Here is a 17,378-nt window from a genome sequence, read left to right as displayed (position 1 = left end):
GGTGACCAAGGGGCTGACGTGGAAGGAAACTTCCTGGATGGAGTTCTTAGTGAGGAGATGTTCACACAGTGAACAGGGACAGGAGTTTAGCTCAGGGGGTGACAGAGTGCAGGGAAAACCCAGTGTCATCTGCAATTCTGCTAAGCACTGCCAGTTTCTCTCTTCCTTAAACAAGAAAACTGGTTTCCACTCTGACTTCGTGCAGGCTGATCGCTCATGGCAGAATTTCTAAATAAATATTCTGCCTCTTGACTCAGATAATTACAAAAGATGAAGTCATGCTGTGGGTACAGCACAGGAGCTAGGGTGATAACCTAGAACAGTTTCCCGTTGCTACAAGTGAGTGTATTTCCTCTAAGCTTTTGATAATGTCTCAAATGGTTTTAGCTGAAAGACTTACCTCGTGGTTCTCCCCAAATCTTAAACTTAAATTGAAGAACTTCAGCTCTGCTGTGGGCACATCTCTAACTGTGCTTGGGAGGAGCTCTAGTGAGGAGCAAACTGCAGCCACAGTGGGGCTTTGTACCCCCCTGGCCTCCCACCACTTCCTTTTCCCATCTTAATTTTGCTCTTGATAAATTGATGGAGAACCAGGTGCACTGGTGAAACTGCTTCCTTGGGGCCATCTCTTCCTGCCTGCTGACAGGACAGAGGAAAAAAACAGATTTCCATACAGGCAGAGCTGTGCCTTTCCACAGAGCCATTCCTCTGACTCCCAGCCCTGCCTCTCAGCTGGATTGCAGGGGCTGCTCTGCTCTGTGCTGGCCCTGGTCACTGGACTGTGCTGATTTCCAGTGACAGAGCACCACTGAGCTGAAAGATCCCTCCAGCTGTCTCAAAACATCACAGAATGGTTGTCTGAGGGAAATGTTTACTGGCCCTCAGTTTAGATTTATGAGTGCACCTGGGTAGATGTGGTGGTTCACACAGTTCACTGCCCGTGCAAGTCTGCCAGCAAGTTGGATTTTACTGCAAGTTTGGAGGAAAAGGTGTGATGCTGAGCAAGAACTGTTTTACACATCTCTGTGGGGGTAATAAAACATTGGAATGATGATCACATGGCTGGAAGCTTGTGCCTACTGAACCTGTAGCAAATAATTGTTGCTTGAACTCAATGCTTTCATGCACCATTGGGGCTGCAGTTGAATATAACCTGTGGTGCATAGTTAAGCATGAGCAGGCTGATGACCAGCATATAAAATATATATTGGTAAACACTGAGCACCTTCTTATTTACTCAGGATTCTTGGCATTCCCTAGTCTTAAAATGGAAATGCAAATATCGTGGTAACTCTGACTACCGTGAGCAGGAAATGCCAGTACTTAAATTGCTCCTGCTGCATAAGTCTTATTTATTGCTTCCTTTTTGAAAATTATTCTGGTTTTGCATGTGCTCTAATTTTGAAGCTTTTCCTGAATGGCTTTGAAGTATTTTGAAAGTTCTCCAGATCTTTTAAAACTTCAAAGATTGGTAGTATTTTCTTTCTATCCTATGTAAGGGATGTAGTAGAATGGGGGATATAGTGGATATTGCAATTTGAAGAAAACCCAAACAACCCATTAGGAAGCCAGACCTTTTCTTTAATATTCTTTAAACCATTCAGAGAACATGTGCTTTTGCTAGAGAGAAAAGTCTGTAAATGCTGTGAAAAGTGTTTTACAAGCCATGTTTCCTCAGGATACAAAGAAGGCAGCAAGAGGAGGAAGCAGAAGCAGAGAGAGGAACTGAAGAAGAAGAAGTCAACCAAAGCGAATTACTAAAATGGACTTCTCTGCCATGCCAATACCTTTAAAATAATGACAACAACTTCATGTTACCTTCGAGCACACCTCTTTTTTGTGTATATTTTTTGATTGTTCACACTGCTACCAAGGAAGTGACTCATGTTTAAAACTGTACTAAAATTGCACTATGTTATTCCTTTTAGTTTCACAGAGTGGCTTTCTTGCCCGTTCAGGTTGGGGAATTCAGACGAGGCAGGTCATGGTTAGACGTGTGTTATGTTTGAAGATTGGAAAGAGTTACAGAATTTCTTACCTCTTCCTTCCCTGGGACTAAGGCAACTCTAGTCTAGTGTTTGTTATTTGTCTTGTAGGATATAAAAGGCAAATGCCTGCTTGTTTGGCCACTGGCATCAAATCAGGCCCGTTGAAAGAAGAGTCCTGTTCACTCATGTTGTTGGGAGTGGGATTGAGACATGAGCTCTTATAGGGTAATTTATGCAAGATTAATAAGTGACTTTTATGGTTGGGTTTTTGGTTTTGTTTTTTTTTTTTTTTCCCCCAGGCTGGGCAGTTCTGTCCCGATTAAAATGTTCCCTCATATTAAATTGTATAATGAAGTTATGTCTTCTGATTTTAAGAAATGTAGTAGTGTAATGATGGTCTCCTGTAAGCACTCCTACTGATTTCTTTAGGCTTAGTTGACTCCTGATGAATCATTTAGTGAAATCATTCCTTATTTTAAAAGTTTATTTTCAGAACCTAGAGACAAATGATCCAAGTGCTACTTTAAGACTGCTCTTTGTTTCTCCTGAGTAGGTTTTAGATAACAAACATTTTTTCAGCATCCGTTTTAGATTTTATCAACTTGTTTCTGCAAAGAACTTATACCTTTATGTATGAAAGCATTTTGCATCAGTTTTATTGCAGGACTATTTTTTTTTTTTAGCTTGAAAAGATGTCTTAGATTTAAAAGAAATACATATTTCCTGGCAAGATGACTTCCTTGCTTCCCATACTTGTCTCATGTGCATGACACATTGCTTCTCTTAACCTTTTAGTGTGTACAGAGCCCCTCTGTTGTTGCCTTAAGCATTTACCTGCATGTTTCTTGTCAGTGTGTTGTCTCCTTTTTTTAACCTCCAGGTAGGAGTTAGCAGCTCATGGTTTTGTTTTGTTTCTTTTGTATTCCTCTTGCCAATATGTTGTTGATGTAACAGCCTTAAACCTGGCAATATTGAAAGTCCACAGTTCCTGGAGAAACTCACTCACCCTAACGTTTCAAAGATGCAGGAATGCACATAATGGTGTAAGAGAGGAGCTAAACAGAAAAGCCAAGTCTGCATTCTAGCATGGTTTGACATAACAAATTCTGGTGTCTCTGGTATCAGAATGGTTTACCTTCAATTACCCAACGTAACCCTCTGCAGGCACCATATAACACACAATAACCATTTGTAAACTCTCTTAGGGTCTGTAAATTATGGTTAAAATCAAATAAGGACTGAGTACCGGTTTTCTGTCACTTAAGTACCACTTTTTTCCTTTTTTTTTTTTTTTTTTTTTTTTTTGGTGCAGTGTTACTAATATTTAAAAATAAAGAAAATCTGTCTTTATACTTTGTCCTCTTGCACTGTACTGTAGACTGGCATCAGTTGTCTGGTTCATTTCCACTAAAGTTCAGGCTGTAAGCACAGGGGGGAGAGTCCTCATTCACACAACGCCCACAAGCATTCCAGGTAATTCCTTTTGTTAAATCCATCAGCAAATCAATACAGTCCCTCTGTCAAATGGCTGATACTGGAAAATGAGGGTTCATTCTGGCTGGAAACATCACTATGAGGAGAGTATACTTCAAGCAGAGCTTGCACATTTGCTGTGCAAGGAATATTCATCCTGGATAATGCACAAAAATGAACTGCATCCTGCTTAGGTTGCTTTCCATATTCTAGGAGAAATGCCCTCCATACATTAGGTTAAAGTTGCTACTGCTCATTATTTGCTGGGGACATGGTGCATGCTTTGGAAAAGCAGCAGAGGTGGAGGAAGGGAGAGGTGACGCCAGCACAGGGCTGGTCTCCCCAGGGCTGTCCCTGTGCTGTGAGCAGCCTCACGTAATGGGACAGCGTGGCTCCAGATCAGGAATGTGCCTTGAAGAGTTAGAGCAGACAGGGATTTGGTACATAAATATTTTCTTGACTCAATCCCTGTGTTAGGCTCGATGGAGGCAGGCAGAGCATTAATTAGGAGACCTGCAGGCAGGCTCCAAATTAGTGAGGAAAAGCCTGTCTCAACAAAGGCATCCTTACCCCACTGGAAGGGTGCTGCCCTGCTCACAGGTGGCCTCCTACACCCACTGGGAGAAACTCCTGGGAAACTGAGTCCCCAGAGGAGGGAACCACGGACGTCATCTCTCCCATAACTACCTAGAATCTGTCCGAGCTTGCCTGGAAATTAAGAGATGTGGGCCCATGGCCATTGAGCCTTATTCCTTCTTTCTGAGCCCAATTATTTCTGGATTTTAGCTGAAGGGGAGCTGCTCAAGTGTAGTGTGGCAGTAGCACAGTGTTCATGTGGCTGTGCTGCCTCCAGGACAGCCTGGAGCTGGTGCTGTGTCCCAGTGCATCCTTCTGCCACAGGTGAAGGCTGCCTGATGACGTGAGTACTTAAATATGTGTCAGGGTAGGAAAAAATGCAGGTGGGTGTGAGACACCGCAACTGATAACAGATGATGCTGGCCCAAGAGTGGCTGTGAATAAATGTATTGGGAAAGTTGGGAAATGATTCCTGCCCATCCCACAGAAGAGCTGAGAACAGAAACAGAGCTAGTTTAAAAATGGGGCCTGATGTGATGTATAAAATATATTGCAAAATGATTCTTTATGGAGCAGATACCTGGGCTCCAAGACCTGAAATACGTCCCATAAGAAAATAAATTTACTAGCGTAGATAACAGTTGAGTAACAGGAAGGATAAATTGAAAGGTATCCCTTAAAAAGATAACACTGGAAAAACCCCAGTTTTGAGATAGAGGGGACACAACTGCAAACAAACACAAGGCTGACAGATAAATGTTCCTGCTCTTCACTTGGAAGCTGCCACTATGAAAATGGTTTAAATTCAGTTGTTTTTTCACACCTTTCAGAGATGTGCACTGTCTATTCTTTGAACGAAGATTCAGCAAGACTTTGACCTGAAATAAATGATCTCAGAGTGTGTAGGTGTCAGAATGATAAACTGTTTTTCAAGTTTTCAGCTACTCCGTGCTGGTGCCACCTTCATGAGCAGCTTGCAGACATGTACATCCTGCTCCTAGAGGTAACACAAAGCTCTGTTTCCTTCTGCCAGTTTGACTGCCTTTACAGAGACTTCCCTTTTCCCCAAATTTCAAACTATCTCACAAGCCTTTGTATGTATTTCTTGAAACAACACACTGAAAAGATGATGAGTCAAATATCTAGAAAATGTGCAGTAATCATCAGGTAAGCATTCAGCTACTTGTTTTCCCAGCCACATCTAAAATGTGTGACTTGCACCCACTTGTTCTTCAGGAATGTTCCCCACCATGTGCCACCAAACTGGTGCCTATCAAGTGGTGGAATTACCTTGTTATTCTATCAAATGTCATTGTTTTTTTCTACCTGTAGAGAATTCTATTAATTTCCATTTTCCCCCTTTTGTTTTGTGTGCTAGTTGCACAGGATTCCCTGGATGCACAGGTTAGTCCTTCCTGCACTTCAGATCCTGGTTGTCTTGTACAGTTCTCTTTTATGTCCAAGCTGAGCTCACATTTTAGGGATCTCTCTCGTTTCCTTGCCTGGGGAGCACCTTGCTGCCCTGTAACTCACACATTGACGGGAGGCTGGGGTGACATTTTTGCCCATGATTAGCTATATTTAATTCTTTTCTTTCCAAGGGGGAAGCTGGTCTTAAGAGAGCTTTTACCACTCATTGCAAAACTTTTCTCACTGCTACCTGTTGCACTAAAAACTCTGGGCAAGGCAACTTTCCTCCCCATTGATGAGAATTAAGAGGGCACTTAGAGCCACATACAGATCTCAGTAAATGTTCATATTTGGAACTATGATTGATTGACCTGCCCTGTGTCAGCACACTTTGTCTCTTCACAAGCTCTTCTAGCCAAAAAGGATCAGGTGGGGTGCTAGGAAGTGTCAGATTTGTTATGTACCTTGTTGGTGCCCTCTCAGCCACCAGCTGTTAACTCCTGACAGGGTGAAGCATTTACAAAGTGGCTGAGCTGACGTGAGATGACATTTCCAGGCATGGGGTGGGTTCTGCTCTCATCATGACAAGAAGAGACTGACCATGTCATCTGGCAAATCTTGAACTACAGTTTCAAGTGTCCCAGACTTGAGACAGGCAGGATCCTGCCTCTTCCTGAAGGCCAAAAAGTAAGAAGTGAGTGTGACAGGAGATTAAAGCACTTGTGCTGACAATGAGTCTGAATGCTTTGATTTCAGGGAAACGCCTCAATATCTGCCTGGAAGTGATCATGGATTTTCTAGGATGTCTTCAAGGAGGGAATGGGACCTCACTGCACTGGCTGTCTGTCTGATTGCATCTCTTCAGTGTCTGTTTCCATTGGCACACACATGCACCTTTCTACTGAAACAGCAGATGTCATTTTTTCCATCCCTTGTTTGGGAAGTGCTCATCCTTCAGTCAATGCTGAGCAATTTGCTTGTTCTTTAGGCTGCTGGTGGTTTAAATTTAATGAAGTCTTCTTTTTTTTTTTTTTTTTTTTTTTTTTTTTTACATTATTTCAATGTTAGAGATTACAGCTGGGAAAATTGACTTAAAAACAAAAACTTACTTCCAGGCTTTTGAGATGAAAACTGAGATGGCAAAATCATGGATCACACCAAAGCTTTTATGCACATACACCCCTTAAATTTAATGGGGTTAAACCTATAAAATATGTGTTTCTGCCTGATTCTTTGAGTTCAGATGTGTGGCATTTTTGGACAGTTTAATGTGTTTAGATGAGCAGTGCTATTGCATATTGCTAGGTCAGACCAGGAGATGGTTTGCAGCCTCTGTACAGACTGCACACTCAGAGCCAAGGAAGGGAAGGAGCACTGAGGAGAGGTTTTGGAGCACTAAAAAACCAGTTCCCACAGTACCTGTTAGGGACATTCAGCACAGGTGGTTGCCTTGATCCTGGCAGCAGACTCAAGCTGCAACCTGCCATTCTGGTGGAGCTGTGACAACACGGGTTTCACCGCTGCGGGACGAGGGGAGGAGGTACCACACTGGAGCCTTCCCTGGCTGTGAGTCACCCTTTGTACCCATGAAAAGGACCTGTCAGCTGCCTGGCCCACTGTCCTGTCTTTGGTAGTGACTAATGGTGGCTGCCTAGGGGAAAGCACACGAACAGGCTAAGCCTGTTAGACCTCACCAAAGTGTTTTCCCAGCTGTGGCACTTTGGGGGGGTCACAGGCTCCTGGATCCAGAAATGTCCTTTTTGTTGCCCAGTATTTTTTTCCCCATTGACTTGTTAACCTAGAAAGCTGCTCAATATTCATTGTCCTGTGACAAGGCATTCCTCATGTGACTCCACTGGGTAATGAGATAGGTGCTGTGTTTTAAAACTCTCTCCTACATCTTCCTTTGGCTTCCTCCCCTCCTCCGTCCCAGCATGGGAAGAGACACTTCTCACCACGTTCTCACTCACCTTTTCCATGGCACTCGTGAGTTTACACTCATGCCAGCCTTTGGTTAACTCTTTTACGGCTCAAGAGGTTCAGCACATTGAGCCATTCCTTGCAGAAAATCTTCCCTACCTTTGATCACCCTCTCAGAATGGGGAAAGATGGTTGAACAGTGGCTCAGCTCCATAAATTGTGCTGACCATCTGGACAAGCATGAGTAGCATGCTACCAGCTTGCTAATACTCCACTGACAGGAAAAGAAGTGGCCACGCACAGCCTGGGATGCAGGAAGGGCAGACGTGGGGCCAGGCTCTGCTGCCCTCGGTCTCACCAGGCTCTCACAGGCTCTGGGGTGTGAACGCATGAGCTCATGGCAGTGATGGTATCTCCAGAGCGTGGTCCCACACACCTTCCCTCCCCCTCAGCTGAAATCACGTCATGGGACATTCCTTGGCAGCATTTGGGATGTGCTCCTCCTGGCTCAGGCTCAGCTCCTGCCTCCACTCCCTGCTCCTCCAAGCGTTCTCTGTCCGTGCCTCTGCCTGGCTGGCAGCACTGGGGCTGGGGGTCTGTGGCCACCGCCGGGCTGCCTGCTCCCACAGAAAGCTGGCACTGCCTGAAGGATCCCTGCCAGCCAGGGAGATGGGTCAAGTAACCCTGGGAAGGCACCGTGCTCCTGGAGTGGCACATCCCTGCAGGCAGTGCTGGGAGTCCTGGGCGGTGTCACTCCACGTGTCCCCGATTTCTGCCGGCAGCAGTGCAATGGCTTTTCCACTGCCAACCCCTTGTTCAGTACGCAGAAGATATTTCCCATCTGTAGCAATCTGGGCTGTGAGTTTCCCTGTTCCCATCAGCATCTTTTGAGCAGGGGCAGCTGCATGCAAGTGTTCACTTACTGGGTTTTTGGGTCATCCACGTCATCTGGGAAATCTTAAATGTCTGGGGAAATAGTTATGAGGAAATGTCAGTGATAGGAATATCCAGAGAGATGGGAGGGCACAGGATAGCAAACAGTGATAGCTGAAGTGCAAAGGCAAAAGCAGCTCATTGAGCTAAGCCTCCAAAAGGTTGTGTCAGGACCTGTCAAAGCCCAGAGTGTGTCTGGCTCTGCAGTTCTGGGTCAGATCCAGCTCCACTGTAAATGTGATTTTGCTCAATATGTTTTTGCCCTGAGTGCAGACACAGACTCAGGTGATGGGTGACCCCTGCCTGCTGTGCCTCTGCTCCAGCAGACAGCCCTGCTGGGATGTACAGAGAGGAGGTGTTTGGGTGCACCTGAGCCCCTATTTTTCTCAGCAGGATTCAGGTTTGGTGATGGCATTTTCTTTAATCAGTAAAATTACTTCCCTTGGAACCACAGATTTTTCTATCATGATTTCTTAGGAAAATATTATTCAGCTCATGTAATGCAAGTCTGAGGTTGCATTATGAGATGGATGTGATAGAACACGATGGTAATGAGTCACCTCATATCATGTTTTATTGTGATGTGTCAGCTGAGAAAGGCAGAGAGCTATAGGTGTTTCCACCAGCCCAATTATGAAACAACCACTGGTTCATGCAGGAATTAGTAGGTTTTTCCTAGGTTCGTTTAGCAGATAGGTTTTGGTCTGTCGTGTAACAATGTGGTTTTTTAAGTTGCTAACAATGAGCTGCCTCAGAATCTTTTTTTCCACCCAGAAAAGAGAACCAACCCTAGAAAGGGTTATACATGCTCAGAAACCCCAGTCATCAGGATGAGACTGTCTCTCTTGGCAGAGGGGAAAGGTTCTGAGATGGCCTTTATTTTAGGACTACCTTCTGCTGGCACTGACTAGAAGCGGGTGATGATGCCATCATCTATTGCTGCAGAGAAGTGAGACTATGGAGGTGTCATTTGGAAAGCCAGGAGGTTCAGAACAGGCCCCTGTTCTTCTCAGTTTAATCCAGACAGTGGCAGACACCGGCAGACAGGCAGAAGTGCTCAAGGTGGGCTTTGCATTTCTGTCCCTGCTGGCTGTGTGCTTGTTGGTCATTCACAAGGACAAAGGACATTCCTTCAGGACGTGGCAGAAGTCTGAGTACGAAATCATGCTTGTGGGATGTGGATGATGGAAGTGGTGGAAACCAATGGATCTTGGTTCCTCTCTACCACTGGTCTGGTGAGACCTTCAGCCAGGTGCTTTGCTTCCAGCTGAAATGCCCATGGATTTGCCAAGGCTGCACAAGCAAACAGCCTCTCAAGCCAGGCAGTCTGGAAGTATCTGGTCATAGTGGAAATGTTTGGTTTTTTTTTTTGTTTTTTTTTTTTTGGTAGAAGTTTAGGTAAATGTTGAGAAAAAGGGTTTTTATGCTCAGCTTTTCTTGTTGTGCTATTTGTTTTGACTGCTAGTGGACTCAGTGGAGGGGCCCTGTAGTTTCCAGCCCCCCATGCAGGGGACAGATTTGGGGTAAGCATAGGGGTCTCCTCTCCCACAGCCCTGCCTTCTCCTGACCACAGCTCTTCTGCAGTCCCCATCCCTTCAGCCCTGTGTCTTTTTGCAGCAGAAAAAGTCAATTCAGTGAAATGCTCTGGGGCTTTTGCTGGGTCAATAAACAGAGGCCAGGGCAGGACCTTTCCCTTCATTTTTGTACAATGGTTTGAACTGCTCTTCTCTAAGTGTTGGTCTCACACCATTAACCCCTTACAGGCCTGGTCTGAGGAGAAGGTTTCCTAGTGGGGTCATAAATACTTCAGAGGAGGCATCCAGGGAGGGAAGCTGAATAATGGAAATGTTAACAGACTTTTCATTACACACCTGATACATAATTACTTAATTTCTTTGCTTTTGTCACCTGTTTTTATAGGTTTTTTTTCCTCCTGATCAATAGCATTCATCCTACTCAGTGAATGGTCTTGATACTGTTTTTATGGCATGAAAATTACTATTGCTTTGACTGGCTCCTATTACCAAGTGACACTTCTTGGCAGAAAACAATGAATCTTCCTATTATTTGGAAAATAAATGTGATTTGTGGGAGCAGCAATTGATAGTGGTCTGTGTTTTGCCATCAGCGTGCTTGCTTTCCTGAAATAAGGCTTTTACCTTTGGAGCGTGAAGGCTGTTTGTCTAGTGCTGCAGAGAAATTATATATATATATATATATGTATATATATTTTTTTTTTTTAGGCTCAGCTTTCATTAAAAATGTTTAAAAATATGACAAGGAAAACATCTGTTCTTGTTTTAAGGGTTTGGTGCCAATGCAGGAAGCTGTTGTGTAGGTGTGGAGTTAAGCAGGCAGGCAGGGAAGGACAAGTGGTGGATGCTGGAGAGCGTGGAAGGAGGAGGGGAAAGGGGAAAGCTGACCTGGGACCTGCTGTCACTTCCCTTCACTCGTGGTAGAGATGATGGTCAGTACTGAGGATTTATGACTAAAATCCCACAGTACTGATAACAAAAATGGACCAATTTAGCTGCAGGGAAGGAGAACCTCTTCCCCTAAGAGCTGTGCAACACATTACCCAGAAATGTCTGGGGAGATCTGTGATGTTGTTTCTATTTTTTTGTTTCATTTTTGCTCCTTTTCAGCAATCTTTGCTGCCAGCTGGTTGGCCTTGGCTGTCCCCCAACCAGAACAGAGTGGGCCCTCTCCTTGCTAATGCCAATGCTGAAAATGTCTTGAGCTTCTTGAAGGACAAATAAAGAAAAGTCTCACCTATTTGGGAACACTTTTTTTACCTTTCATAGAGCAAATTAACTAAGAAATCCCCTGCATCTCTTTGGATTTTATTTTTTAAAATTAAAAATAGCCACGGTGTGGTGGGTTGACCCTGGATGCCAGGCATACACCAAAGCCACTCTGTCAATTCCCTCCACAACTGCACAGGAGAGAGAAAATACAAGGAAAGGTTCATGAGTTGAGATAAGGACAGGGAGAGATCACACACAGATTAACAGCCAGGGAAAACAGGCTTGACTTGAGGATGTTAATTGAATTTACCCACCAGAATCAGAGCAGGATAATGAGAAGTAAAACTAATCTTAGAAACCCTTGGCCTCCTCCCTGCCTTAACATCCTCCTCTCCCCCACTCCTTCTTCCTGGGCTCTCTCTTCCCCCTGCCAGCTCTCAGGAGTTGGGGAATGGGGTTACAGTCCCTTCATCCACATGGTTTCTGCTGCTGCTCAGGGAGAGAGGTCCTTCCCCTGCTCCAGGGTTCACTCCCAAAGGAGACAGTTTCCCACAAACTGCTCCAGCTCTGGGGTCACTCTTCCCTGGGGTCAGTACTTCAGGCACAGCCTGCATCACTGTGGGCTCCCCAAAAGGTCACAAGTCCTGCCAGGACCCTGCTCCAGCAGGGGCTTTCCATGGGTTCCATGGGTTCCCATGGGTTCCCAGGTTTCTTTCCAGGCATGGGTCTCCTCCTGGACCTCTGTCCCCGCCAAGTCCCCAGGGGCTGCAGGGCCATGCCCCACCATGGCCTCACCAGGGCTGCAGAGGAACCTCAGCTCTGGCGCCTGGAGCCCCCTGCTCCTCCTTCTCCAGTGACCCTGGTGTCTGCAGAGATGATCTTACATATTCTCACCCTGCTCTTCTCTGGCCACAATCTGCTCAATAACTCTTTTTTTCTCTTCTAAAACATGTTATCCCAGAGGCATTGTTATGATTCCTACCTGGCCCAGCCTTGGCCGGTGCCACCTCCATCCTGGAACCATCTGGCATTGGCTCTGCTGGACACAGGGGAAGCTTCCAGAAGCTTCTTATAGAAGCCCCCCCTGTAGGGTGGAATTTTCACCTTATAGGAATCAACAAATCAGTCAAACAACTTCTGTCCTACAATGCATAAGGGGCCACATTATTTTTGCAAAATTACTGGTTAAAAATCTCCACACCAAAGAGGTTCACCTGCACATTTGTACAGGAAAGGCTGAACACTGAGCATACACCTATTACTGCTGCACGAAGGACCAATGACACAGGGACCAAATTATTTCCTTATACAGAACTGAGCTGCTCAGAAAAACAGTGAATCAAGATATTTTCATTACGGTATTTTGACAAAGATGAATGTTCCTGGAGGAAGCAGATACATCAGACAGGAAGAGTTGGACCATTAATTTAAAAAAGCCGATTTTCTGTCAGGTAAAGTTGTATTTTGGATTAGTTTTACTGCTCCTCCCTGCCAGCCTGCTTGCTCTGCTTTGGGGCCAATTTCTGCTCAAGCTGAAGAGAATACCTTAAAGTTGTGTCTTTCATCACAGAAATAAATATTCAAGCATACACATCCACATGCATATGGACCTTAAGCATCTTTTGGGATGTTTTCACCTACTTTTATTAGGCCAAGAAGATGGATACTGTCCTAGCAGCTAGCAAGCTGAAGCAAACTGGAATTGCCTTTATCAACCTTAAAGCAATGGAATCAGCAGTTTTCTGAATATCTTTGGGCAGAGCTTTTATTTTTCAGGCCTCTGAGTTTATGTTCAGGCAGCGCCAAACACTGGAGGGATGTAAGCCTGATTTGGGATTCCTCAGTGGAACTCCTTTGTTTTATGGTCAAGAGGAGAATATGATGAAAATCTGATCTGCTACATTACCTGGGACCATATAATTTCACTTAATGATGCCTGCATTTAAGTCATGATCTCATGGCAAGCCCAGAGTGAATTTCATAGAGAAACACCCATCCACAACTGGAATACTTATCTCTTTTAAGCATCAATCCATACAGAAAGTACTTCAATGCACTCAGTGCCTCAAACAGCAGCTTCTTCTACACAACTGCCTGTCTGGCTGCAGGGTCTCTGCACAGGTAGGAGCATCTCTGGCCAGGACTAAATGCAGGGTTTGTCCTGAGTTAGCCACAAGGAATGGGTTTTGGTGGGGGAAATGGCATAAATACAGCTTTCAGGGTAGCTGTAATTACACAGACTTTGATAAACATAATTACACTGTTGTTAAGGGGATTTTGGTATATTTTATTTCTTCCACTTGCAAGAGCTGGATAAGAGATAGAGAGCTGTCAAAGGGAGTGCACAGTTTTGTTTCCTTATCTGAAATTAGAGCCCCAGGACACAGCTGTATTCTTACACTTTGAAGATTAATTTAAAATGAATACCATGCTTTTTATATCAGACCCTTGCCTTCTGTCTGGGATTTCTGTCATGTGGATGCATTTCCTGCAGGTGCAGCTTTTCCCACTCTGCTGCCCCTTTTTGGAGGGGATGTATTTGTGTGTGTACTTGTGTGCTCACCTGGTGCAGGACTCAGCACTGTGTGTTTCAGCACTGCATTTCTAGTGATAAATACCTTTACTGAAATAATGATATGTGAACTTATAGAGGTGTTAAACATTAATTATACCAACACAGATTCTGGAATAATTTAAGGCTTCATGGATGTAACATGGAGTATTGTTATGTGCATCATTCCCTGAATCTCACTCTTAGGGGATATTTTATTTTGATCAGAAAACAGAGAAGCCAAGTAACAGAAGTTGCAACCTCAGAATCCAGTCATAATTTGATGACATTATCAGGATGTGTCCTCTACAAAAGATCTCCAAAAGGTCTTCCTATTTAAATTAAACCTTCTGGAGTGCACAATGCTTTTCTGAATGGAGCTAACCATTCCTTAATTTAGTCCTGCCAGCTGCTGTGCTATTTGCACTAATATATGCTGATATTCAGTGAATTAAATCTTGATGCATCCTTCCAAGTGCAGTGGGGAAGAAATCCCATCAAGGCACTTTAGCCTAAAGCAGCCTTCACCAGCTGATTTGCATGGCTCCAAACGTGGAGCACTGCTGTGATGAGTGAATCCAACAGCCACAGTAAACCCCCAAATCCTGACACCATTTATGAGCCTATCAGGAGCTTTGCTCCACAAAGCTCACGTGCTCCAGTCAGGTTCCTGACTTCATAAATAAAGCAGAGGTCTGCCTTCCCCCTGGGAAGAGGTTGCTTGTTCCTGACTCTGTCAAATGGAAACCAACATTGAAACAGTTTTTCGGCATCAGCCAAGTGCTTTCTGCTTTGTAAGCTACTACCTCCTGGTTTTGACACAGCTGAATTTCCCAGCATATCAGCCTGATTTATCAGCTTTGTAAAAAACCAGTATCTCTTTCTTTCGAGTGTTTCTGGTTTTCTGCAATTCCTGAGCATTTGAGGTTGCTGAACATATTATTTTGGAAGAACTATTTTTTTTTTCTGGAGGAATTTGCCCTTACAGATATGAAAAGCAAAGCTGAGGCGGTGTTGTGGTGCACCAGTTTAGTTGTTTGGCAGAAAGTGGCTTGATGTGTGATGCCTGGCCACATGACAAGCAGAACTCTGTCCTTTACAAGGTGGGGTTCAGGGTTAAGAGATTGGGATTCAGAGGATTTTAATGCAGTTCCTGAGTCTGCTCCTGATTTCTGGAGCCAATCTTAGAGTGGTTTCCAGTTAGCCTCTCTGTTTCCCTGTATCTCTTGCACTTCATTCAGTGTATTCAGCCCATTAATTTTGCAGACCAAGAAACCAAAAATGCTGCTTCACAAGGCAAATAGACAAGGAAACAATCTGGAATAATACACAATAAATAGCCTTGTTTCAGCTTATAAAGGTGAAATTAAATCCTGTAGGGTATTTCTCCTTAGAGCCAACACTGAGACAGCATATTTCTCCCTATCCCTGAAATCTAGACTCACCAGAGAGGGAGAGGGAGATGGGTGAGGTCTGCTAAGTGCCCTGCTCCACCCTCTGCCTGTGGCTCTCCTTGCATCCCCTCTCATTCTGAGTAATTGTATTTGCAGTGCAAGTATTTGTACAGCCACAGTCACATCCGAGGGCTTTCCCAGAGATAAGGGGCTCTATTTCACTTCCATCCCCAGCTATCTGCAATATAATGTAATTAACTTATCCCTTGTTTGTCAAGAGAAAACAAAACTGAGCAGCTGAAATGGTATTTGGAGGAGCAGCACATTCCTGCCCTTTGGCATAATTCAGCCTGTAGTTCTTTGTCCAGCCGTTCCTGATGTCCGGCACTCTGGGATGTGACATGGAGCAGAGCTATAGGCACACACCATCTTGATTTATAGGAAAATTTCAGCACATCCATTGCCAATTAAGTTATTAAACTCCTTCAGTTATTTATCTTCTGTATTTGTGACCTGCCCTTTTGTAGGCACATGCATTTTGGGGCAAGGGTTAGTGCAGAGGCAAAGTACCCAGTTGTCTTCTGGCTCTCCCTCAGCTCTGCCCAGCACACTGGATGAGTCCCACTGGAGTGGAACAGACCCTGGACTCTCCTCTCTGAAGGGTTTAATTACATTTTCCTGCTTATTAGACAATTGTAATGGAACTCTAACTATCCAAGCCAACTAGTGTGGTAAAAAAATGCTGTAAAATCTCAAGAATCCAGAGCAAAAGGAGGAATGTTTAAAAAGACCCTTAAAGCAGCTATCTTTAATGGAATTAGATATCTTAGCTAAATAAATAAGAAGCTATTTCTTGTAAAAAACCCCAAAACCTCAGTGATTTCCCTTGAGGTAAAATCAGTAGAGCAAAAGGAGGAAAAAAAAACAGACTAAAAAAAAAATCCCTCACCATAAACCCCAAAGGGACTTGTCAGCTCTACAGCAGAAATTGGAGAGACTACTCAAGCAAGAAGAGGATTAGGCTATCTCCTATCAAAGCACCCAGGGACTGGATTTTTACAGCAACTTAAACAGAAAGTGGTGGAGTTTTGGGTTTGGAATTTTATATCATTTCCAGCTGTGGCAAAGACTGGAAGAAAAAAAATACACAATATTACCCCTAAAGTGATGTCTTTCCAGCAGGAAAGTGCCTGTGCCCTCCTTCCAGGTCCACTTTAACAATTTAAAAGTGCTTTGCTTTGCACAGTGACCAAAGGCAGTGTGAAACATTTAACACCTTTGGGTAAATCTCTGAAGAGCCATGTCCCACGCTGCTGAACACGAGAGTGAGCTGGCCTGGCTGTGAGCAGGACAGGACACAGCTGGTGACAAAGGCTCCCGGATGCTGCCTGCTGCAGGAGAGCTGGAAGCAGCCAGGATTCCTTCCTCCTAATCCTCTCTGACCTGGGCTCCCGACCCCAGACACATCAGTGTTCAGCTGTTTGAATCTGCCCAGGCTTCCACAAGCACCAGGCATGGCCTGAGCAGAGCCCTCTGGCACAGCTCAGCGCGCTCCGAGCTCGCTGGCTCTGTGCAGAGCCCCACGCTCAGCCCCGGGCACCTCCCTGTCCCACAGACAGCATCACTGCTTTTACCAGCAGCAGAAATTGGGCAAATGATCACTGCAGTGTGAAGAAATGATTCCTTATTAAAACTCAGCACTTTTTCACCAAGCCCTCATGTTTGAGACTGTGCCAGTGCTCACGTGTGTCCTTGAGTCCAAGCGCTGAGGGGAGGGCATTGGTGACATTACTGCTCTGCAGTCCTGCTTGCTCTGGCACAAGTGCCCTCTTTGCTCTGGTCCTGTCCTTCTTCACAAGGTGCTTCCAGGGACCATCTCCTCTAGGCTCAGCCCAGCTCCAGCCCTCTCTTCTTCGTTTCTGCAGCTTCTCAGGTTGGGCTGGTGGCACCTTCCAGGGACACAGAGAAGTTGGTCCATCCCTTGTCTTTCTTGTTGTATGGCTTCTGCTGTCATTGGACAGTAAACTGTGCCAGGGCTGTGTAACTGAGCATCTTCACCTGCCCATCTTCAGACCTGTGTGTTCAGCGCCTGGTCCTTCACTGTCCCTCTGTGATTCAGTCCTTTAATCAGTTTTCCCCCAAAGAGAGAACAGATAGGGTTTTAATTTGTAGTCCACTGGGCTTTCAACTTGCTCTTCTGAAAGTTATTAATTCCAGGACAAACACAATTTTCTCTCTCTTTTTCAGCCCAGATTCTGGTGTTGTTGAGGTAATGTGTCTCTGTCTGTCTAGCTTTATATAACTGTCTCCCTTTCTCTTTCTTTTTTCCTTTTTTTTTTTTTTTTTTTTTTTTTTTTTTTTTTTTTTTTTTTTTTTTTTCCCTTTT

General features: G+C 44.6%; 1 protein-coding gene across 5 annotated transcripts in view; it reads left to right on the top strand.

Moving 5' to 3' along the window:
- The window catches only part of DNAJB6 (DnaJ heat shock protein family (Hsp40) member B6), a 182,851-nt gene that overhangs the window by 56,494 nt on the left and 108,979 nt on the right, over positions 1–17,378 (top strand). For all 5 annotated transcript variants that reach the window (XM_041408329.1, XM_041408330.1, XM_041408332.1 and 2 more), the window contains exon 10: positions 1,679–5,040. In XM_041408329.1, coding sequence (XP_041264263.1) covers positions 1,679–1,761 — 83 coding nt within the window. In that variant the 3' untranslated portion in view covers positions 1,762–5,040. The remainder of the gene's footprint in view (positions 1–1,678; positions 5,041–17,378) is intronic.

This window comes from Onychostruthus taczanowskii, unplaced genomic scaffold (assembly GCF_017590055.1).
Source record: "Onychostruthus taczanowskii isolate IOZ18803 unplaced genomic scaffold, ASM1759005v1 scaffold3, whole genome shotgun sequence".
In the NCBI taxonomy this organism is placed as follows: domain Eukaryota; kingdom Metazoa; phylum Chordata; class Aves; order Passeriformes; family Passeridae; genus Onychostruthus; species Onychostruthus taczanowskii.
The sequence above is the reverse complement of the archived record's forward strand: the minus strand, read 5'-3'. Positions and strand labels throughout refer to the sequence as shown.